The sequence below is a fragment of the Mercenaria mercenaria genome, chromosome 2, assembly GCF_021730395.1.
Source record: "Mercenaria mercenaria strain notata chromosome 2, MADL_Memer_1, whole genome shotgun sequence".
NCBI lineage: Eukaryota > Metazoa > Mollusca > Bivalvia > Venerida > Veneridae > Mercenaria > Mercenaria mercenaria.
The window spans coordinates 49,397,785-49,416,597 of record NC_069362.1 but is presented as its reverse complement, the minus strand read 5'-3'; the positions used below and the strand labels follow the sequence as shown (position 1 = coordinate 49,416,597).

The window sequence follows — 18,813 nt, the reverse complement described above, 5'->3', positions numbered from 1 at the left end:
AAAAAAAATATATGCAATAAAATCCATAGGTCACCGGTACTGAAAATAAGTTATCTGCCCTTGAAAACGGCATTTTTGGGGAATACATGTATGTTGTCTCTGATTACCTGCCTTTGTAGCCATTACTTTACAGTCTAATGTGCAATATTAAAAGTAACGTTTTTTCTAGAGAAATCATTTTGCATATATGGACAGCTGTTTTGTCAGTTTTTAACATAAAATTTAAAGCCTTGTGGAACTTTAAATTAAATGTATATTGAATTTCTATCTTTAATGAATATGTGTTCAACCTTTGCCGCAGGGCAATATTTTTTACAAAACGCATACGGCAGTTTTTGAATGAAATATTATTCCGGATTAATTATATTCAGTAAGCGAGCTATTATTTATTTTTTCCCAAACAATCATCATATTCAATTATATTAATCACTTACATAATCGCTTAGCCGGTGAATACATCTAACGTTATATTCTTTTCAATAAATGCAGTTTTATTGCGGTATAACGTGCGGAAGAAAAAAACCGATTACGTTAAATTAGCGCCAATTTGGAATGGTTTTGGAATGCAATGCTTATCTATGGTGATCTAATGCTCAACGCCTGTGACAAATTTGCAAGAGTTCAATGTAATATCTGTCATTAGTGATGTATGTATAAAACAAGAGCAGAAACTGTGTCAATGGGAATGGCTTTGGTGCTTATTTTCTGTTTATATTTATTGCCTCAAACATCAGGTAAGAAATTTTACATATTGCTAAAGGTGTATTTTAATTTTAAATAATCTATAGTTGCTTTAACGAACGACTTGTATGATTACTATATCAGATTTCAACATGAGTTTTCGTGTATTTATATTTTTGTGTACGGATAAACATTATGTATAGAATGTAGGAAAAATGATGTAATAGTAGTAATGGAATTTAGTTTTATACGCCAAACATACATCAGGAATATGTATGCTTTTATTGTTTCACAAGTATTTCTGGCATAGACTTGCCACAGTCGGTTTAATATTTTACAGCAACTGCAACCTGTAGCTGTGTTTAGCCGTAAATGTTTTATTTTTGGTCTTCACTAAAAATCTATATATTGTTGTTTTACACAATCTGGTTTTACTTATTGCAAAATTCAACCAATTTAACCGACTGAACATACTTCAGCCCTGACCGGGATTCGAACTCGGGACCTCGCAAACCTAAGGCGGACACTAAAAAGCTAGCTCAATAGCAAGGAAATATTAGTGCACCCTTATTCTCTACCCTACCACATACCCTCTTCGTTTTAGAATTCGAGTTCGAGTTTGAACCTCTTTGGGACGTCCAAGGTGTTCAATATATATCTACTCGAGAGTTACTCACATAGGGCGCTAAATGTAACAGACTGAACATACTTCAGCCCTGACCGGGAATCGAACCCGGGACCTCTCACACCTAAGACGGACACTCTACCACGTTGGTATAAAAGCTAGCTCAATAGCAAGGAAGTATACGTGCACCATTATACTCTACCCTGCTACACCAAAACCTCATTAAGTGTGTTACAAGTGCATCGTCTTTGCGTGACAGCGCTGGACCGAAAAGACCCAACCGTATCACAATATGTAAGACATAGTTATGGTCCTTGATCTTATTACTGAGCTTATAATAATACAAAGTCTCAAGATTAATAACTTTTGCAGTAGTTAAAAATATGTTTCTTAACAAACGTTTAAACAGAAAAAATGTCATTTTTTGTTTCAAAAAGGGTGCAATAATTCCGACAAAATGCAATAGGGTTATAGCGCTTACTCACAGGTGATAAACACACTGAAAAAGTGTAAGACATCATGAAAAGTGGGCTAAAACAAAATTCGTTACCGAGACTAAGTGACGATAATGCCTTTCTGATTTTTGTTTTTAAATCAGACGAAGTGATACTTATGTTATAGACACTATGGTATTTATGTGTTTATCCTGCGACTTAAAATTCATAAACTGTTAATACAAAAGCTGTTTTGAACGAAAATTTTGTTTGACTCAGTTGACAATTATAATTTTTGATAACTTACATGCTTTGTGTTCGTTCGTCTGACATAATGGCGAATAAATAATCCATAATTTGCAAATACATCATCATTGATTAAAAAGACCATAACAGATATTATCTTGTAATAACAAGTTGAAACGTAAATAGTGATCCAATATGACCATTAACAGCTCAGCTTTCGTCATTAAGTTAATTGATTCTCTCATCTAAAACTGCTTAAATAGTGTTTTGTATAGAATAATATTGCTTCCTTTATGGTTTTGCTGATACTACTTATTTGGTTTGCAAGTGACCCTCTAAAAAAATATGTGGGACCAGTGTAATTTATTGAGGAAGGGCTGGGGGGGGGGGGGGGGGGGGTGGTAGGATAGTTAGCCTAGTCCCTATATTTATCATACTGACACAAATTTCCGCGGATGGTCGCTGATAGACCCAAAGGTAAAGGTAAGGTTATCTTTATTTTACGTTGCATATATTCAACAGACAATTGCACCACGAGCTACAAAGCTCTTGTGCGACAAACTATATATCCAGTAACAGACAGTAACCTGTGCTTATTTTACCTCGTACTTTTTCTATACAATGTGTAGTCATTCAAATGCGTATATAAGTTGAAAGGATTCTAAGAAATCTCGATGATTGACTCTAGCTATTCAGAACGCTGAGTTTCACGTTTTTGAAGTGACATTTCAAAGTCTGAGATTTCAAGACGCGAACGTGTAAGGAATGTCTGTACACAATAATATAGTTAAAGCAGTTGCTTTATCGAATAAGCTAATGGAATAGCATTTATATAGATACATTCAAACATACGTCCGATTCAAAATAAAAATGTATTCCTCTCAGCATATTTTGGTATGTTTGTATTGATTATCTCCCCATGCAATGAAAGGTAAGTGTTAAAATTGTTTCGTTTTGAGCTCGACTTTTCGAAGAAAATGTAGAGCTATTGCACTCGCCCCAGCGTCGGCGTCGGCGTCGCCGTTGGTTAAAGTTTTTGATAGAGTCAAATATCTCTGTTACTATCAAAGCTATTGACTTGAAACTTAAAATAGTTATTTACTATCAAAGTATACACCAGGAGAAACAATCCCCATAACTCTGATTTGAATTTTGACAGTCAAATATCTCTGTTACTATTAAAGCTTTTGACTTGAAACTCAAAATAGTTATTTATTATCAAAGTCTACACCAGGAGAAACAATCCCCATAACCCTGATTTGAATTTTGACAGAATTATGCCCCTTTTTTAACTTAGAATGTTTGGTTAAAGTTTTTGATAAAGTCAGATATCTCTGTTACTATCAAAGCTTAAAATTGTTTCGTTTTTAGCTCGACTTTTCGAAGAAAATGTAGAGCTATTGCACTCGCCCCAGCGTCGGCGTCGGCGTCGCCGTTGGTTAAAGTTTTTGATAAAAGCAAATATCTCTGTTACTATCAAAGCTATTGACTTGAAACTTAAAATAGTTATTTACTATCAAAGTATACACCAGGAGAAACAATCCCCATAACTCTGATTTGAATTTTGACAGAATTATGCCCCTTTTTAACTTAGAATTTTTGGTTAAAGTTTTTGATAAAGTCAAATATCTCTGTTACTATCAAAGCTATTGACTTGAAACTTAAAATAGTTATTTACTATCAAAGTCTACACCAGGAGAAACAATCCCCATAACCCTGATTTGAATTTTGACAGAATTATGCCCCTTTTTAACTTAGAATGTTTGGTTAAAGTTTTTGATAAAGTCAGATATCTCTGTTACTATCAAAGCTTTTGACTCGAAACTTAAAATACTTATTTACCATCAAAGTCTACACCAGGAGAAATAATCCCCATAACTTTGATTTGAATTTTGACAGAATTATGCACCTTTTAACTTAGATTTTTTTGTTAACATTTTTGATAAAGTCAAATATCTCTGTTACTATTAAAGCTTTTGACTTGAAACTCAAAATAGTTATTTATTATCAAAGTCTACACCAGGAGACACAATTCTTATAACTATAATTTGAATTTTAACAGAGTTATGCCCCTTTTTAACTTGGATTTTTTTTACTGGCAAAGCTCAAATTCAGAGTCAAGCACTGAGAAAAGTCGAGCGCGCTGTCTTACGGACAGCTCTTGTTATAAATTACGTTCAACCTTTAAATGCGGCATCTTTCGAATTTTGACTCTCCATACGCGCATTAAAATATGTGATAAAATTATACACCCGACCCGACATTAGACTCATGTTCTAATCTTCAAATCATCAATTATCGTTAAATGCAGAGAAAAGTTTCTTCCTCAATTCATATCGGATCATGAAATTTTCTTTGAACAAGATTTTAGTGATGATCAACATTTATTTTATGCTCTTTTGTGAAATACTGAAATTTATCAGTGAAATAAAATTGATATTTTCACTGTTTCCATCAGTGAAAATATTATTTTTATTTTTCATCGGGTATGGAACTACATGCGAAAGAATATGAATGATAAATAATAGAAAATTCCTTGCAAGATATACTTCAGTAAAGGTATAGATGTATAAAATTACTAACAGGATTATAAATATATACTTTCTATCATAATAAAATGTAAACGAAATCAGGAAACGGAATAGAACTATTCACAGTTTATTCTACAAAGATATCCTGACGTCACGATGTTATTCACGTGAGGTTGCGTTGACAAACTGGATATAATTTGGTTAAAACCATTAAAAGCACATAAAATAAATAGAAAATTTGTTTGTTTCAGTGTAAGATCAAAACATATTTTACTCGTGAACACCATAATTTACATTTTCACTCTAGGCTGCGCCACTCGTGAAAATATTGCATTATAGTGTTCACTCAGTGAAATATATTTCGATTCACTGAAACAAACAAATATCCTCTATATATGTTCACTTAAAAAAACGACAGTGTGTTTGGCAAAGTTTTTTTTATATGTGACGAAAATGGAGTATCACTGCTACAAATTTTAGAGCTACAATATTTTTCATTCTAAATGACAAAACATACTTAAATTTCTTATTGTACTTGTTTGTGTATGTACCTCGAAGAATTAAGGAGAGATAGTGTACTTGCCCTGGCGTCGGCATGGCCGTTGAAATAATAAGAAAGTTTAATTGCAAGCGTCTCTTCTTAGCTGATGCTCACATTATCACAAAACCTCGCAGAGGAAGTGGTCTTGCCAAGGAGAATATGTATTTTTTTGGGGGGGTGGGGTGGGGGGGAAGGGGCGGGGTCACGGGTCATGTGCCATAAATGTCAAGGTTACAGTGGTCAATCATTGTTAAAGTGGGTGGCACGGTCAGTTATGAACCAGAAATTTCGAGAATTATATCCTTCAGTTATTGACTCCCTTGAAATTGGATTGTCTCCCATACATGAGCTAAAGTTGTGAATCAGTAATTCAGCATTGATCTTAATATATTACTTTGGGCAATACACAGAAATAAAGCTCACATATTACTCCATAGAAAGCAACAAAAACATGTAAGCAGTTTTTGATATAATTCATGATGTTTTATAGATTCATACAGAAATATTATTCTTGTAAAGATATAAAACATTTCTGTAAAAACAACCTTGTTAGCTTATGATATTACGGAATTCGTGTTGTCACGTTACAGAAAATGAAGACACTTAAATAAAGGCGCGGGGATTATAATGGCTGTTTTGGGCCCCATTTCGGAACTTCAAGAAATTGATCCGAATAATAGATCAATACATTTTTGCCATAAAACAAAACATTTCATTCAATACCTGAAAGATGGTTACCATGGCAACCAGTCTACATTAACACATGAAAATTGCAGTTTTGCACAAATTTATTTGTTTTTGTAGCATATACGTTAATAAATAATAAATCGGGAAAGAATATGATATATATATATATTATTATTTTAATGTTTAAATGATTAATTTAATGTTGATTTGTTTCCGTAACTATGGTCACCGAAGGTTAAAACTGTCAACAGCATCATTATAACGATATTAATACATTCCCAAGTTCACTGTAATATTACTTTAATCTAACAATTTTGACAGTTAATCATTTATTATGTAATTTATCAACTGAATTATCCCATTCTTCCATATAATGTAGTTTAATCTATTCTTCTTCAGTTATATCTGGATTTGATGCAGTGTCATCATCACTTGTACCAACGTCATTAAGTTGTCTGTCAGCATCTTGCACAAAGTCAAGCCAATTTTTATTTGCTTGCCACTGTTCATTTTCAAATATCGAGCATACCCCGGGTACCAGACTAGTACAATGTGAGCACATTCCAACAACTCTCGTTCTAGGTCTGGATGTACAATACCATGCGCAAACGCTTGCTTCGTTGTATTTGATATAAACTTTGTAAAAGTTTGATGATGTATGCTTGCTTTGTAATTTTGCTCTCAAAAAGTGTTCATCGTCATTATTTACAAAAGATCAAATCCACAATGTGTATCAAAGTGATCCTGTGCAATATTTTAGCCATGTTGAGTTGGTACACACCAACCGTTAAACCCATTATTTCCTAGTGACTAAATGCAACAAGAATCATCTTCTCGGAATGTCCAGTCATCCCATGAAGTTTCAATGTTCCGGGTCAAGCGTTTCTCAAGTTATGGGTCCGAAAGGGTTTTTCATGATCTGGCCCCTGTGACCTTGACCTCTGAAAGAATGGCCCTAAGATCAAAAGGGGTCGTCTACATTCATGTCCAATCATCCGTGAAGTTTCAACACCCTGGGCCAAGTGGTTTTTAAATTATCGATCGGAAACAGGTGTCCATGGTCTGGCCCCTTTGATCAAGTGAACCCGAAATCAATAGGGGCCATCTACTCTGCATGTCCAATTATCCTATGAAGTTTCATCATTCTGGGTCAAGTGATTCTCCGGTTATTGATCGGAAACGGGCCTCTGTGATTTTGACCTTCAACGGAGTGACCCCAAAATCAGTAGGGGTTATCTTCTCTAAAAGCCCTAGTACTCTATATAGTTTGAAGGTTCTATGTCAAATGGTTGTCCACTTATTGATCAGAAATGAAGTGTGTGACGGTCGGATGGACAGACAAGGCAAACAAATCAAACAATATGTCTACCCGAGTGAGGGGAGTGGGAGAAGGGGCGGGAGATATAACTAAACATGTGTCAACAGGACACTGGTGCCCCTACTTCCTGCCACTGTGAATTGTTTCAAGATTCTATGTGATTTTTTTTATGATATAGGCAACACAATTTTTAAGCACTTTATGTGTTTTTTTTTTCAATAAGTCAAGGACTATAACCCTGGTCTGGCTTAGTACAAGTCCAAACAGAACATCTGGTGTACACTCACATACTATATAATAATCCTCTAAGTTTTATTACTCTAGGTAAAGTACATTTTGAGATACATGGAAAACAAAATTATGCTCTTAATGCGTACTGCGTACTTTTGATAAAATCAAGAGCCATAACTCTTCTTGTGCAGCGTGAAAACCTGTAACAAACAAAAGTCAGGCGCATAAATTCACACCTACATAGTTTCATGATTGTAGGTAAAATAGTTTACAGATAAAGGCAACACAAACTTTCAAGTATTTAGCCAACGACCATAACTCCGGGCGATTATTGAAGAGCAAAGATATTGATCATTTGTCGGTGAGAGGTCGAAATATCGGCAATCCTCTGTGTTTGCCCAAATATATATAGCAACTGAAAAAGCCATATATCTATCCAATATTCAAATAAAATCGGTCCAATATTCGCTAGATATTGGTTTGCTCCAGTAAACATTGTATTGATTTAAATGTATTTTCCATAAATAGGCCTCCTGTTCCAAGACATTGGTGGCATTCAGTGTGGCACACCTATGTTTCAGCCAGCGTCACGTCAGGAAGTTTTAGGAAAGAGAATCGTCGGTGGTACAGAAGCCACTCCGGGATCTTGGCCTTGGATGGTAAGAAATATTTCTTGTCAGTTCATGTCAATACGTTTTAAATGCATTTGACATTTGAACAAAACAGCCTTTAAACCAAAACAACCCCTTTTAAAAAAGGTGGTGAATGGGGTATTTCGCTTTGCCTGATGAAATACGTGTTGTTGTTGTTTTTGAAAAAGCATGGGAATATAAAGAGAGTGGTCAATGAGAGATCTGTCAGACGTACAGGGCTGATGGAAACGCGGCATGTATAATCTTTTGAAATTATCGGATTCATAAATACGTAGTCCTGCTGCCATCATGCCGCTTGTCCGACACGGCACGACAAAAAGTTTCTAAGTTACAACCGGTTCGAAAAACAATACATTTTCTGTACGAGTTTCAAAACGAATACATATAATAGGTCTCTTACAAATTCAAAACTAGCCTTACATTTGACATACATTTTTTGTTTTGTTTCAGGTGATGTTAAAGAAGAATGGTATTGCTAAATGTGGAGGTAGCATTCTAGATAACCAAATTGTGTTGACAGCTGCTCATTGTCTATTTGGGTTTGTAACTGTCACTTGTCACTTACTTGTATGTTCACCGAAGATTTCTCTCGGAAACTATAACTTAAAACTTTCAAATGTTATTATTTAGGTATTAAGGTTTATCTTATCATGTAATATAACCGGTCATGAATAAGTGCCGAAAAATTAAAAAATGTATTTTTTTTCATATGCGTGTTTTTAAAACAACCAAGTGTGCCATAACCGAATGGTTAATAATAAACCATAATGCATATCTTTTACCAATAATTTTGTTTTCTCTTTCTTTCATATTGTTTTGTTTTGCATACAGTCTCGTCAACAAATGGCTACTATTGGAATAGCTGACGTTCTAACGTCGCGTCACAGCGGTAACGTCAGATAAAACGCACATATCTCATCAGATAACGTGACGTATGTGAACAATCGTAGCCAGTCGAGTGTTGTGACCTTTGGAATGTTCCATTTTATTATAACGTAACTAACTTGCACAGGACCTTTAGGTTGTGAGTATAGGAGCAATGTAAAATATTCTGTATTATTTCATCTTCTTTGCAGTGAGACCAACCTTGCAGCATGGTCGGTTTATGTTGGTAAACATCACAAGGATATAAAAGATAAAACAGAAAGACATTATGCAATAAAACACTTTATACCACATGAAAAGTTCAACAAGTTAACATTAATGAACGATATAGCTCTACTACTCTTAAAGGTACCAGTATATTTTATTTGTATTATTTCAAATGATTAGTTAATGGGAGATGTATTTAAGAAAATCACTGAGACATTTTTTTTTATTCTAACACGATATCAAGGATTATCATCTCTGTCCTTGACGACAACGCCAAATATTTGCCAATTTTTTGTGTGTTTTTTTTCCATCTCACCGTCATAACCTTTGGTGCTCTGACGTAATAATTGTGACGTAGTAACAATGGTTTTGTTTCAAAATAGCATATTTGTTTTGTTTAATGTGAAAATTTAATAACATCTGTCATGTGTTTACGAATCGGATAGAAATATCCGTCCCGAGGGCACCCGCGCATTGGGCGGTAATGAGGCTTGCCGAATTACCGCCTATGCGCAGGTGGCCGAGGGACGGATATTTCTATCCGATGAGTAAACACGTGACTGATATATGGTCTTGTTAAATTTAAAATGTATCGATAACAGCAAACCTTAAATCATGTTTTGGACGTTATGAAAAGTTGTTAATGTTTTTACATCGTTCCTTGTCAAATACAATTGAACATTGCTAACTTGCTTTAAGAAGCGAGCCATCTTTTAAGGCAGACAAATGGTTCCGCTCTCTTGACTGGCTGCTTGATACAAGTTTGACTATACTCATTGTCTCCTTTACCTGTAATTTGCTCTACAGATTATTTGAAATTTCAAAATTTATTTAGAAACAATTTAACTTTTAAAAGGTTTTTTTCCGTTCATAATGAACATATAAATGATCTTTTGTCTTTGTTCTCAAACAGGAACCGATTATCTTCACATATTATGCTCGACCTATATGTTTACCTCTGCAAAACAGTCCATTAACAGGGCAGTGTTTTACGACAGGATGGGGTGAAACCAAAGGTAAAAACTGTTTCTTGAAATCTGAAAGAATGCATCGATGATTTCGCCTAAACGCTATGACATTTTATATCATTTTCGTCATCTAGTTATGTAAAATGATGTCTTATGTCTTCGGTGTCGGAGACCCGGGAGGCAGACTGTGTTTGAACTGTTCGTCCGTCCGTCATTCCGACTGTCCGTTCGTCCGCCTGTCACATTTTCTTGTGTACACAAATGCTCCTACAGTTTCTATCCACTTCAAATGAAACGTGGTATACTTCTTCAAAATAAAGTTGACCTGCACATATTATCAGAGCTTTCAAGTCCCGTTCTTACTTTTTGTGTTATTTCTTTTTCTACTACTGCATATTAGAATTACCTCTGTACCTTGTGTACTCAACTCCCCCTTTAGGTTCCATCCAACTCAAATGAAATTTTGATTACATCGTCAACATATAGTGGGCAAGCACTTATTTTCGGGATTTTCATGTCCGCTTATTATTTTTATGCCAAATATATATACCTGTGGTTATTCGGAAATGAATTAGTAGCTGTTGCTAAGATTGTCATGTATTATAATTTTAAATCCCATACATTATACTAAGCACTTTGCGACAAAATACACAATGCGAACACATAATTGCATAATCTTTCGATTTCATTGACAACAGGGACTGGATATGATGATGTGCTCAAAGAAATTCAGCTTGATCCTAAAAAGTATGCGCTCTGTCTTCTACTTTTGAAAAAAATTGGGAAAATACCTCTTAGAAACATTTTCTGTGCTGGGTATCAGGACGCCGATGCATGTTATGTAAGTATCTAAAAACAGTTTCGTTGTAATGGAATAAAATGTTTACAATCAAAGTATTGAAATGCTGAAAGGCTGGCCAATTAGACATCACGTAGAAAAAAATACCGTAATAAAAGTATGTATGGTAAAAACAGGTGTGCAGCATTTGAAAAAAGGTTTATATTACACTAACGGAATGATAGCTATGGTATTGTATTGTGGAATGAAACTTGCAAAAATTATCTTTTTCAGAAAAATGTATTCTATAAATAAATGTCTAAGAGTTATCACATATGAGCCGTGCCATGAGAAAACCAACATAGTGGCTTTGCGACCAGCATGGATCCAGGCCAGCCTGCGCATCCGTGCAGTCTGGTCAGGCTCCATGCTGTTCGCTAACAGTTTCTCCAATTCCAATAGGCTTTAAAAGCGAACAGCATGGAGCCTGACCAGACTGCGCGGATGCGGAGGCTGGTCTAGATCCATGCTGGTCGCACACCCACTATGTTGGTTTTCTCATGGCGCGGCTCATATGTTTAAAGAAAACACAGTATCGTCAAATTAATAAAGTGAAACGATGTTAACAAAAATGCAGTCTGAGAAACAGGTGTATGTTCAGCCACTATTTTCAATGGTGGACATACTAGGTAATTTATGAAGCTGACTATATGATTCTGTACATCCATCCATCCCAGTCTTCCAACGAAACGGGAAAGGTACGAACATAGAGCTATGAAATGCATTTTGACTTGAGATTTTATGTTTGGCAGTACATTTTTACTTCTCGCTAAATTCAGAAATAGAAGTACAATTATTGTTTACGGGGCCAAGTGGTATGGAGAATGATATCCGACATAATACAAATTGCTACATGCATACTTCAAATTTTGGCAACAGAAATGACAATTCCTAATGTCCATGCGTGTAAATTTGACATTGCAGCTGAACAATCACATATTGTATTCAATTAAATTGTCTCAAGTATCAGCTTTTAACGTTTATATATATGTGTTTAAATTGCATTACTGCTAATTGTAAATTGCGTTCACTGAAATAATAATAAACAATTTTAAACATATGAATTGTACAAATAAAATCTAGAAGATAGCAGGGTATATGTTGTTGGGTTTAACGTCGCACCGATACAATAATAGGTCATATGGCGACTTTCCAGCTTTCATGGTGGTGGAAGACCCCAGGTGCCCCTCCGTGCATTATTTCATCACGTGCTGGTACCTGGGTATAACCACTGACCTTCCGTAAGCCAGCTGGATGACTTCCTCATATGAAGAACGCCCCGGGCGAGGCTCAACGCCCCGGGTGAGACTCGAACCCACATTGGTGAGGGGCAAGTGATTTGACGTCAGCGACCTTAACCACTCGGCCACGGTGGTCCCTAGCAGGGTATATGGTCTAGTAATATGGTATCCGGCTAGTAGATAGAAATAACTAGTACGCAGAATTTTTAAGAAACCCGAAAAAACCGCTTTCCTTTTAATTTAGCGAGAAGGGCTTGGGTTTAAATGACAAGGTTATTAACCTTGATTAGCTGATCCGAAAATTGACGCAATTTTGCGATAGGGTTACGCAGCAGGTCACATTTGGAGAACTTCAGCAACAGGCATAAATCGAAAGTCTCGTCGTTTTGGAGATCTCTTTCGTAAAGAAAAATGTTTAACAATAGTTATTTTCTATGTGGATGAAACACATTGATGGCATAAAGGGTATTTAGGGTAGACATGACGTTTCAAACTGAAAACTACGAAACCGACATTTATTTCTTAATGATATCCAATACGCATCTTTCACTAAAATAATACATTTTTAAAAAACTAACATTAAGAATATAAAAAAAATCCTGTTCAAATGAATTTAACTTGACTAAATATATATAAACTGAAAAGTGGTGGTAGGGATTCATTCAGAAAAAAAATGTCATATTTATCAGTTATTTAAAAAAAAAAAAAAACCTTTCAGGTTTTTAGTTGTAGTACATATATATATACGGTGTAGAGCTCTACATGTATATATCAGATGCGTATTACTTTAAACCTAACAAACGGTATGTTTTATCAATACAAACAAATTCATTTCATGTTTACATAGACACTATAAAGTTTGTTGATATTTTCAAATTTTAAATATGGGTCTAATATATCTTTTAAATACTACGACAACGCTGTTTAATTTTTTTCTTTCAATACTTTGTCTTGTTCATTTCTATTCTTTTATAGATTTTTTTTTTGCGAACAAATATATAGCTCCATGATTTTGATTACAGGGAGACAGTGGTGGCCCTTACAGTTGCAAGATCAAAGGAAGGTGGTATATAAAAGGTTAGCATTTCTTTTTAATAAAAAATTAATAGTCATTATTCAAATATACGAAATTTCTTACAAGATATACAAAAGAATTTAACAACAAGTCTGGATATAATTCCTATCTTTGATAAGTAGCCCCTGTGTTATTGTCTTCATGTATTCTAAAAAAATATATATACATTGTATTCAGGGCGCTCGGTTGACCAGAGGTCCCGGGTTTTGACCCGCGAAAATCGAGCAAAACTCGTATTTGACCCGCACAGAATATGCCCCGTGCGTCGGCTTGACTCGTGGAAATTTACCTTGATGCGTCTTGAGTTCGAAAGTTCTGCCCCTTGTCAATCAAAATCCCAGTGAATTTCAATATTGTTCGCCAGCACAAGCGGTAGTATGGCAGTAGGCGGAGCGTCGTATGTTAATTAGCTACAGACAGATGTCAGTCACGCCACACGCCGACTGACACGTGGTCATCTCGCGGTGTGTATTTAGTACAATAATGCCATGTCAATATCAAAGGTTAATTTATAAACAATGCAGCCTTAGATTATCGTGTTTGTACCACTTGTTAATTATTTTGTGTGCTTGATAAGATTACATCAGCTGGTCGGCCGTTACGGTCTATGGCAAAATTATTATCACTGCCGAGGCATTTGTTTGGGCCAAAACAAATTAAATGCTTTAAATAAGCAGAAATTATAAGTGGTATGGTGAAAAAATGAAATTTAAAACGGGTGCTTTATCAAGAATTTTAAATTTGTACTTCCGTTGCCCATATTTGTCACTCATTTTCGGGACCGCCATTTCGGACATTTTTATCATTCTTACAAGATTTTTCTGGAACAATCTAAATAAATAGCCAATAAAAATTCTGTATTTAAGAAAAATATTATCACTGTTGCAAAAGCTGCTCTTATTTTGAAGAATTTGCCGAGAATAAAGTCATGCAAAGGCACCAAACCCCACCCACTTTAGACAATGTGCAAAATAAGACAACTAAAATATGAATTGCTTAAGAAAATCTGTAATGACTAATGTACTTGTTTTAGATAAAGTATGTGGGAGTTTCATTAATAACAGTATATCTTGACCCCTGAAAAGCTGCTCTTGACTCTTGAAATTCTTATTTTGACCCTTGAAAATTTAGGCTGAAGAGTCAATGACTCTTGAGTTTCAGAACGTACCGAACGCCCTGGTATTGCTTTAGCAGTTTGCATGGTTTATCTAAAAATGCATTGTTGATCACATATTGTTTAGACACAGACAGTGACAACAGTATGTAAAATTTTCAGTTTTAAGCACTTTTAGGCCATTTGCTAAGTTAATAATTAAAATTTCATAATCAACAAGGGTCATCCTAAACAAATTAGATTCAACCAAGAGTTAGCTAACTTGGTTACTATAATAAATGTGATAAGTTTCAATCCAATATATGCAATGGTTACTGATGTATAACATTGCACGTAAAACTGAAATAGAATAATCGAGCTGAAATGTGTCCAGGGTGAGCTTTTGGAATATAGCATTGATTGAGTTTATGTTGCCCTCTTTGAGAATACAAATTTGGTTAAAGTTAATGGTGCCACTAGCTATCAAGCAGTATCTCGGTAACACCTATAAATATTGGATTGAAACTTCACACAAGACTTTCTAGTCATCAAGCATTCGAACATAACCAAGATAGGTAACTCTTGATAGGAATATTAACTAACTTTTCGAATCCCCCAAAAATATATGCCTGATTTGGACAAAAATAAAAGTCAGACGACTGTTTTAATAAACATACATTTAAAGAATTGATAGTTCACGAGCTTGCAGTCGACTTCAGCATATAATGGCATTCGCTTTTTGTAAATGAACGCTGTGGATTTTATATGACACAAATTAAAATTCGATGTACACGGAGTATCACAAAGAAAACCGCCATATTAGATGGAACTAACTAAATAATTTTAAAAATATGAATATTAGAATATGTTGCTAGAATTTAATAATTGCCATTTATGGATTTTCTTGAGTGCGCTTGTTTGATTAGGAGTACACTGTACATTTCAGGTATTGTGAGCTCCGGACCTGACTGTGGGCAGCCGGGCTGGTCAGGGATTTATGTCAATGTATCGAGGTATATCAGCTGGATCAAAAAACGAATTGCTATAGCTAAAGCATCATTGGCGATATGAATTGTGAGCTATTGTTAAATGTAAAATAAAAGAAACGTCAGAGGTGAACAGTATTCGTCTGCAATTGTTTATGAATCAGCACGTGACCTTTCTGATAATAATTTCATGTTAAAAAGCATATTGTTTTAGTATATGATACATGAAAACCTCCAAATAAACTTTGACGCATGGATGTCAGAAATTGAATGACGTCATTATGTGGTTCTGGCATTGTCCTGCAGTAGGTAACTTGATTCATATCAAGAAAATTGAGGTTACTTTACAGTCATATGCTTTTTCATTTAATGGAAAGGAAATTTTAAATCGAAAACATATACGACTTTTAATATAAGACATTACATAGATTATATTGTTTTAATATTTATTACTTATATATAAAGTGATCTTTCAAAATGATGCGTTTAAACTCTTCTCAGAAAGATACAATTGTCAACTCAAAATCTAGTTACATACGCTGTTTCATCTTGTGATGACGTATGTTTTCTATCTGAAATGTATAATTAAATAGACGTTTTTTTTTACAGAATAATATTTACATTTCATTTTATGTAAGAGCATCATTCCATGCTTATCAGGAAAAGTCACAGAAAACTGAAACATATAATACCCCGCTATAGGTTAATCATTCGGAAGCCCTTATATTCTGTAGATGTCAGCTCTAAAAACTTACTCTGTCAGGTTTAAGTCAAGTACAAATAAACTTATAAATAAAGTTCTTCATTGAAATAGTAAGCAGGACATTTGGCATGTATTAAAGAAATGCTCAACCTGTGTGCTTCACAATGCACTATTTAGTCAAGTGCTACGACCCGTCATGTGATGTGACGCCTGTCTATTAACCTGACAGTACTGAAACATATTTTCATTTTGCAAAACCACTTGTACTGGACTGATACGGTTAACGAAACCTTTCTGCAAGACGGTATCCTGTCAGCCAAACCAACCTTTACCCTGCTAAATTTCTATGACGAACTTTTGGACAGTATCATTAACTGTTAAAAGAGGTGCTTACCAAACTGATACTGACTGAATGGCGAACAGTGCAGATCTTGATCAGACTGCACGGATGTGCAGGCTGATAATGATCCACACTGGTCGCAAAGACAGAATAAATCCTGTACGCTAAACTAAATCAGTGCTTTCTTGATGTGTATTTCAATGACTGTTGATGAAATAAACTTAGAAACAATTGTCTTTGTTTTTTTCTAATTGCAAACTTCAACTTAATGCTCCATACTAAATGCTTTATGCCATGTACTTAATGCTAAGTGCCATATGCTAAATGTCAAATAGCTTATGCTTACTGCTAAATGATAAATGCTAATCGTCAAACTATATGTATTAATGACTTCTATATCTTTACCTAATGAATGTAACTTTTAATTATTCAAGACATTTAATATTCTACCAGTCTAACTTTACAGTGACATGTTCTACCGGCCATAAGAACATTGGACCGAAACTGTTAAAGTCTTAAAATGTTTATAAAAAAATTAATAGAGAAAAGGCCAATAGCTATTTAAAGGATGCATCCATATAGCTTTGTTTTAATGAGCACTAAGCAATATGCATTTGTTATTTATTGTTTCACATCTCTAAATTAGCTATTAGCATTTATCATTTGACACTTACCGCTACACGGTCAATATTTGACATTCAGCATTTGGCAAATAGCATTTTGCATTAACTAATTTTCATTTAGCATTCGGCAGTTAGCATGACGCACCGGCCTTCCATAATATACAAAGAGAGCAATGTGAAAATGAAAGTGGTTGTTATTCACAGAAAAAGACCTCTACATTCCACATGAATACAGTCAAACTTGGTTCGCTCGAACATGATGACACCGGCAAAGTATGTTTGAGTTATCAGTAGTTCGAGCCATTGAACAATATACATTATAGGGATTTTGTCAGGACTTGGCGATGATTTCAAGCGAAGGGAAATGCTCCAATTAACAACAGAGATCGAACGAACGAAGTTTGACTGTACATAATTTCAGTGGTTAATATCTTTTTCCTTATCAGACATTGAGAGCAAACAGTTTCAGTTCTATATTCGCATGAGCGATAGAAAATGACGTCGGTTCATATCAGATCAATGTATGTCTGCATTTACTGAAGGTAACATTCATTTACTATAACTAGCTAGACATATCCATCAACCTGCAAAGTTATAGAATTAGACAATTGAGTGTTTGGCATGAACAATTTGGCATTAATCACTTAATAATAATCATTAGTTTCTTGCATATGACATTAGATAGTTGGCATTTAGCAAGTATTTACTAGTATATATCATTTGATATGCATGGCACACGAGCGTTCATAGTAAAGCATTTCCGATTATTATGATTAGATTTCGGAAGTTACTGTTTTTTGCAAGCAATATATATTTTTTCCAGATTGCTTTTATAATGCCAGTCTGGAGAAAACATTAACGTAATTGTCATCTAAATACATAAAATCTTTTTCATGATAAAACATGCAATAAAAAATGAATACGTGAGATTAACAGCAATTCGGAATGTTATGCTTATCAATACTGCAATCTAAAGCTCAAGGCCAATTGTCTGTGACATGAATTTGCATGGAGCCGCCATTAGAGATGCACTAATGCATTCAAATAATCGATAAATCGGGAATGGTTTTGGCACTTAGTTTCTGTCCTTGCCTTTTTACCTTGGGTATCAGGTAATAGTTTTTGTCATTATGATTAATTTCTTAATTTTGGACGAATCATTTAATTCATTGTATATTGGTGACATTTCAGTTTATATTATTATAGTTTTGTGATATGTTTAAAATTAAACTGCTGACTATTTCTAAGTACAGCATAATGTTTAGTAATTCACATATAAAAAAAACGCAATTTTAATTTTGACCCTAACTTATCAAAAGTATCCCATTTAAAATAAGCTTTAAAAATTCATGGTCATCTACGTCGTTTTGATTTTTTTTAGCCCTTGTGACAATGAGCCATTAGCAAAAACAGCATTCTCACATGTATATTTCTTCCAGGTCATTTAAAAAACAGCATTTTCTTATCAATGGTTGGCTGTCTTTTTTGATCAAGTGTATATCTTTCAGGGTAATCTTACATCAATGCACAGTTACAAACAGTTTACGCACATCAAGCGAGCGACGGCGTACAAAGCGTAGTTTTCTCTCTATCAGAATAAATCTCACATATTTTTGGCATTAAAATCTTCCCCCTAAAACACATCAAATATAAAAACTTGGTCCAATTCTTTCTAGTTACTTACAGATTTACTATTTAAGAAACTCACACTTTACTTACCCGCCATTATTCCTGATTCTGTTTATGTTCCTTTAGATGTATTTTTAATATATATAAAAAAAAAAACATTTCAAAGAAAGTATGGTATAGGCGTGTTTCGTAGAACGTATATAAATATTTCATCAGTAATGCTTATTTATGTCGAAAAGTTCTCGTTTTTACTCATGTGAAGGTAGTGTGACGTACCA

The 18,813-nt window shown here is 34.6% G+C and overlaps 1 protein-coding gene across 1 annotated transcript; it reads left to right on the top strand.

The window, feature by feature from the left end:
- Nucleotides 1-489: 489 nt before the first annotated feature.
- LOC123562714 (prostasin-like) lies at nucleotides 490-15,373 on the top strand. Its single transcript, XM_045355318.2, has 8 exons — nucleotides 490-734; nucleotides 7,823-7,953; nucleotides 8,398-8,486; nucleotides 9,024-9,180; nucleotides 9,953-10,055; nucleotides 10,706-10,848; nucleotides 13,109-13,163; nucleotides 15,201-15,373. The coding sequence occupies exons 1-8, from the start codon at nucleotides 650-652 to the stop codon at nucleotides 15,323-15,325; spliced, it is 888 nt and encodes a 295-aa protein (XP_045211253.2). The 5' UTR covers nucleotides 490-649; the 3' UTR covers nucleotides 15,326-15,373.
- The last annotated feature ends 3,440 nt before the right edge of the window (nucleotides 15,374-18,813 follow it).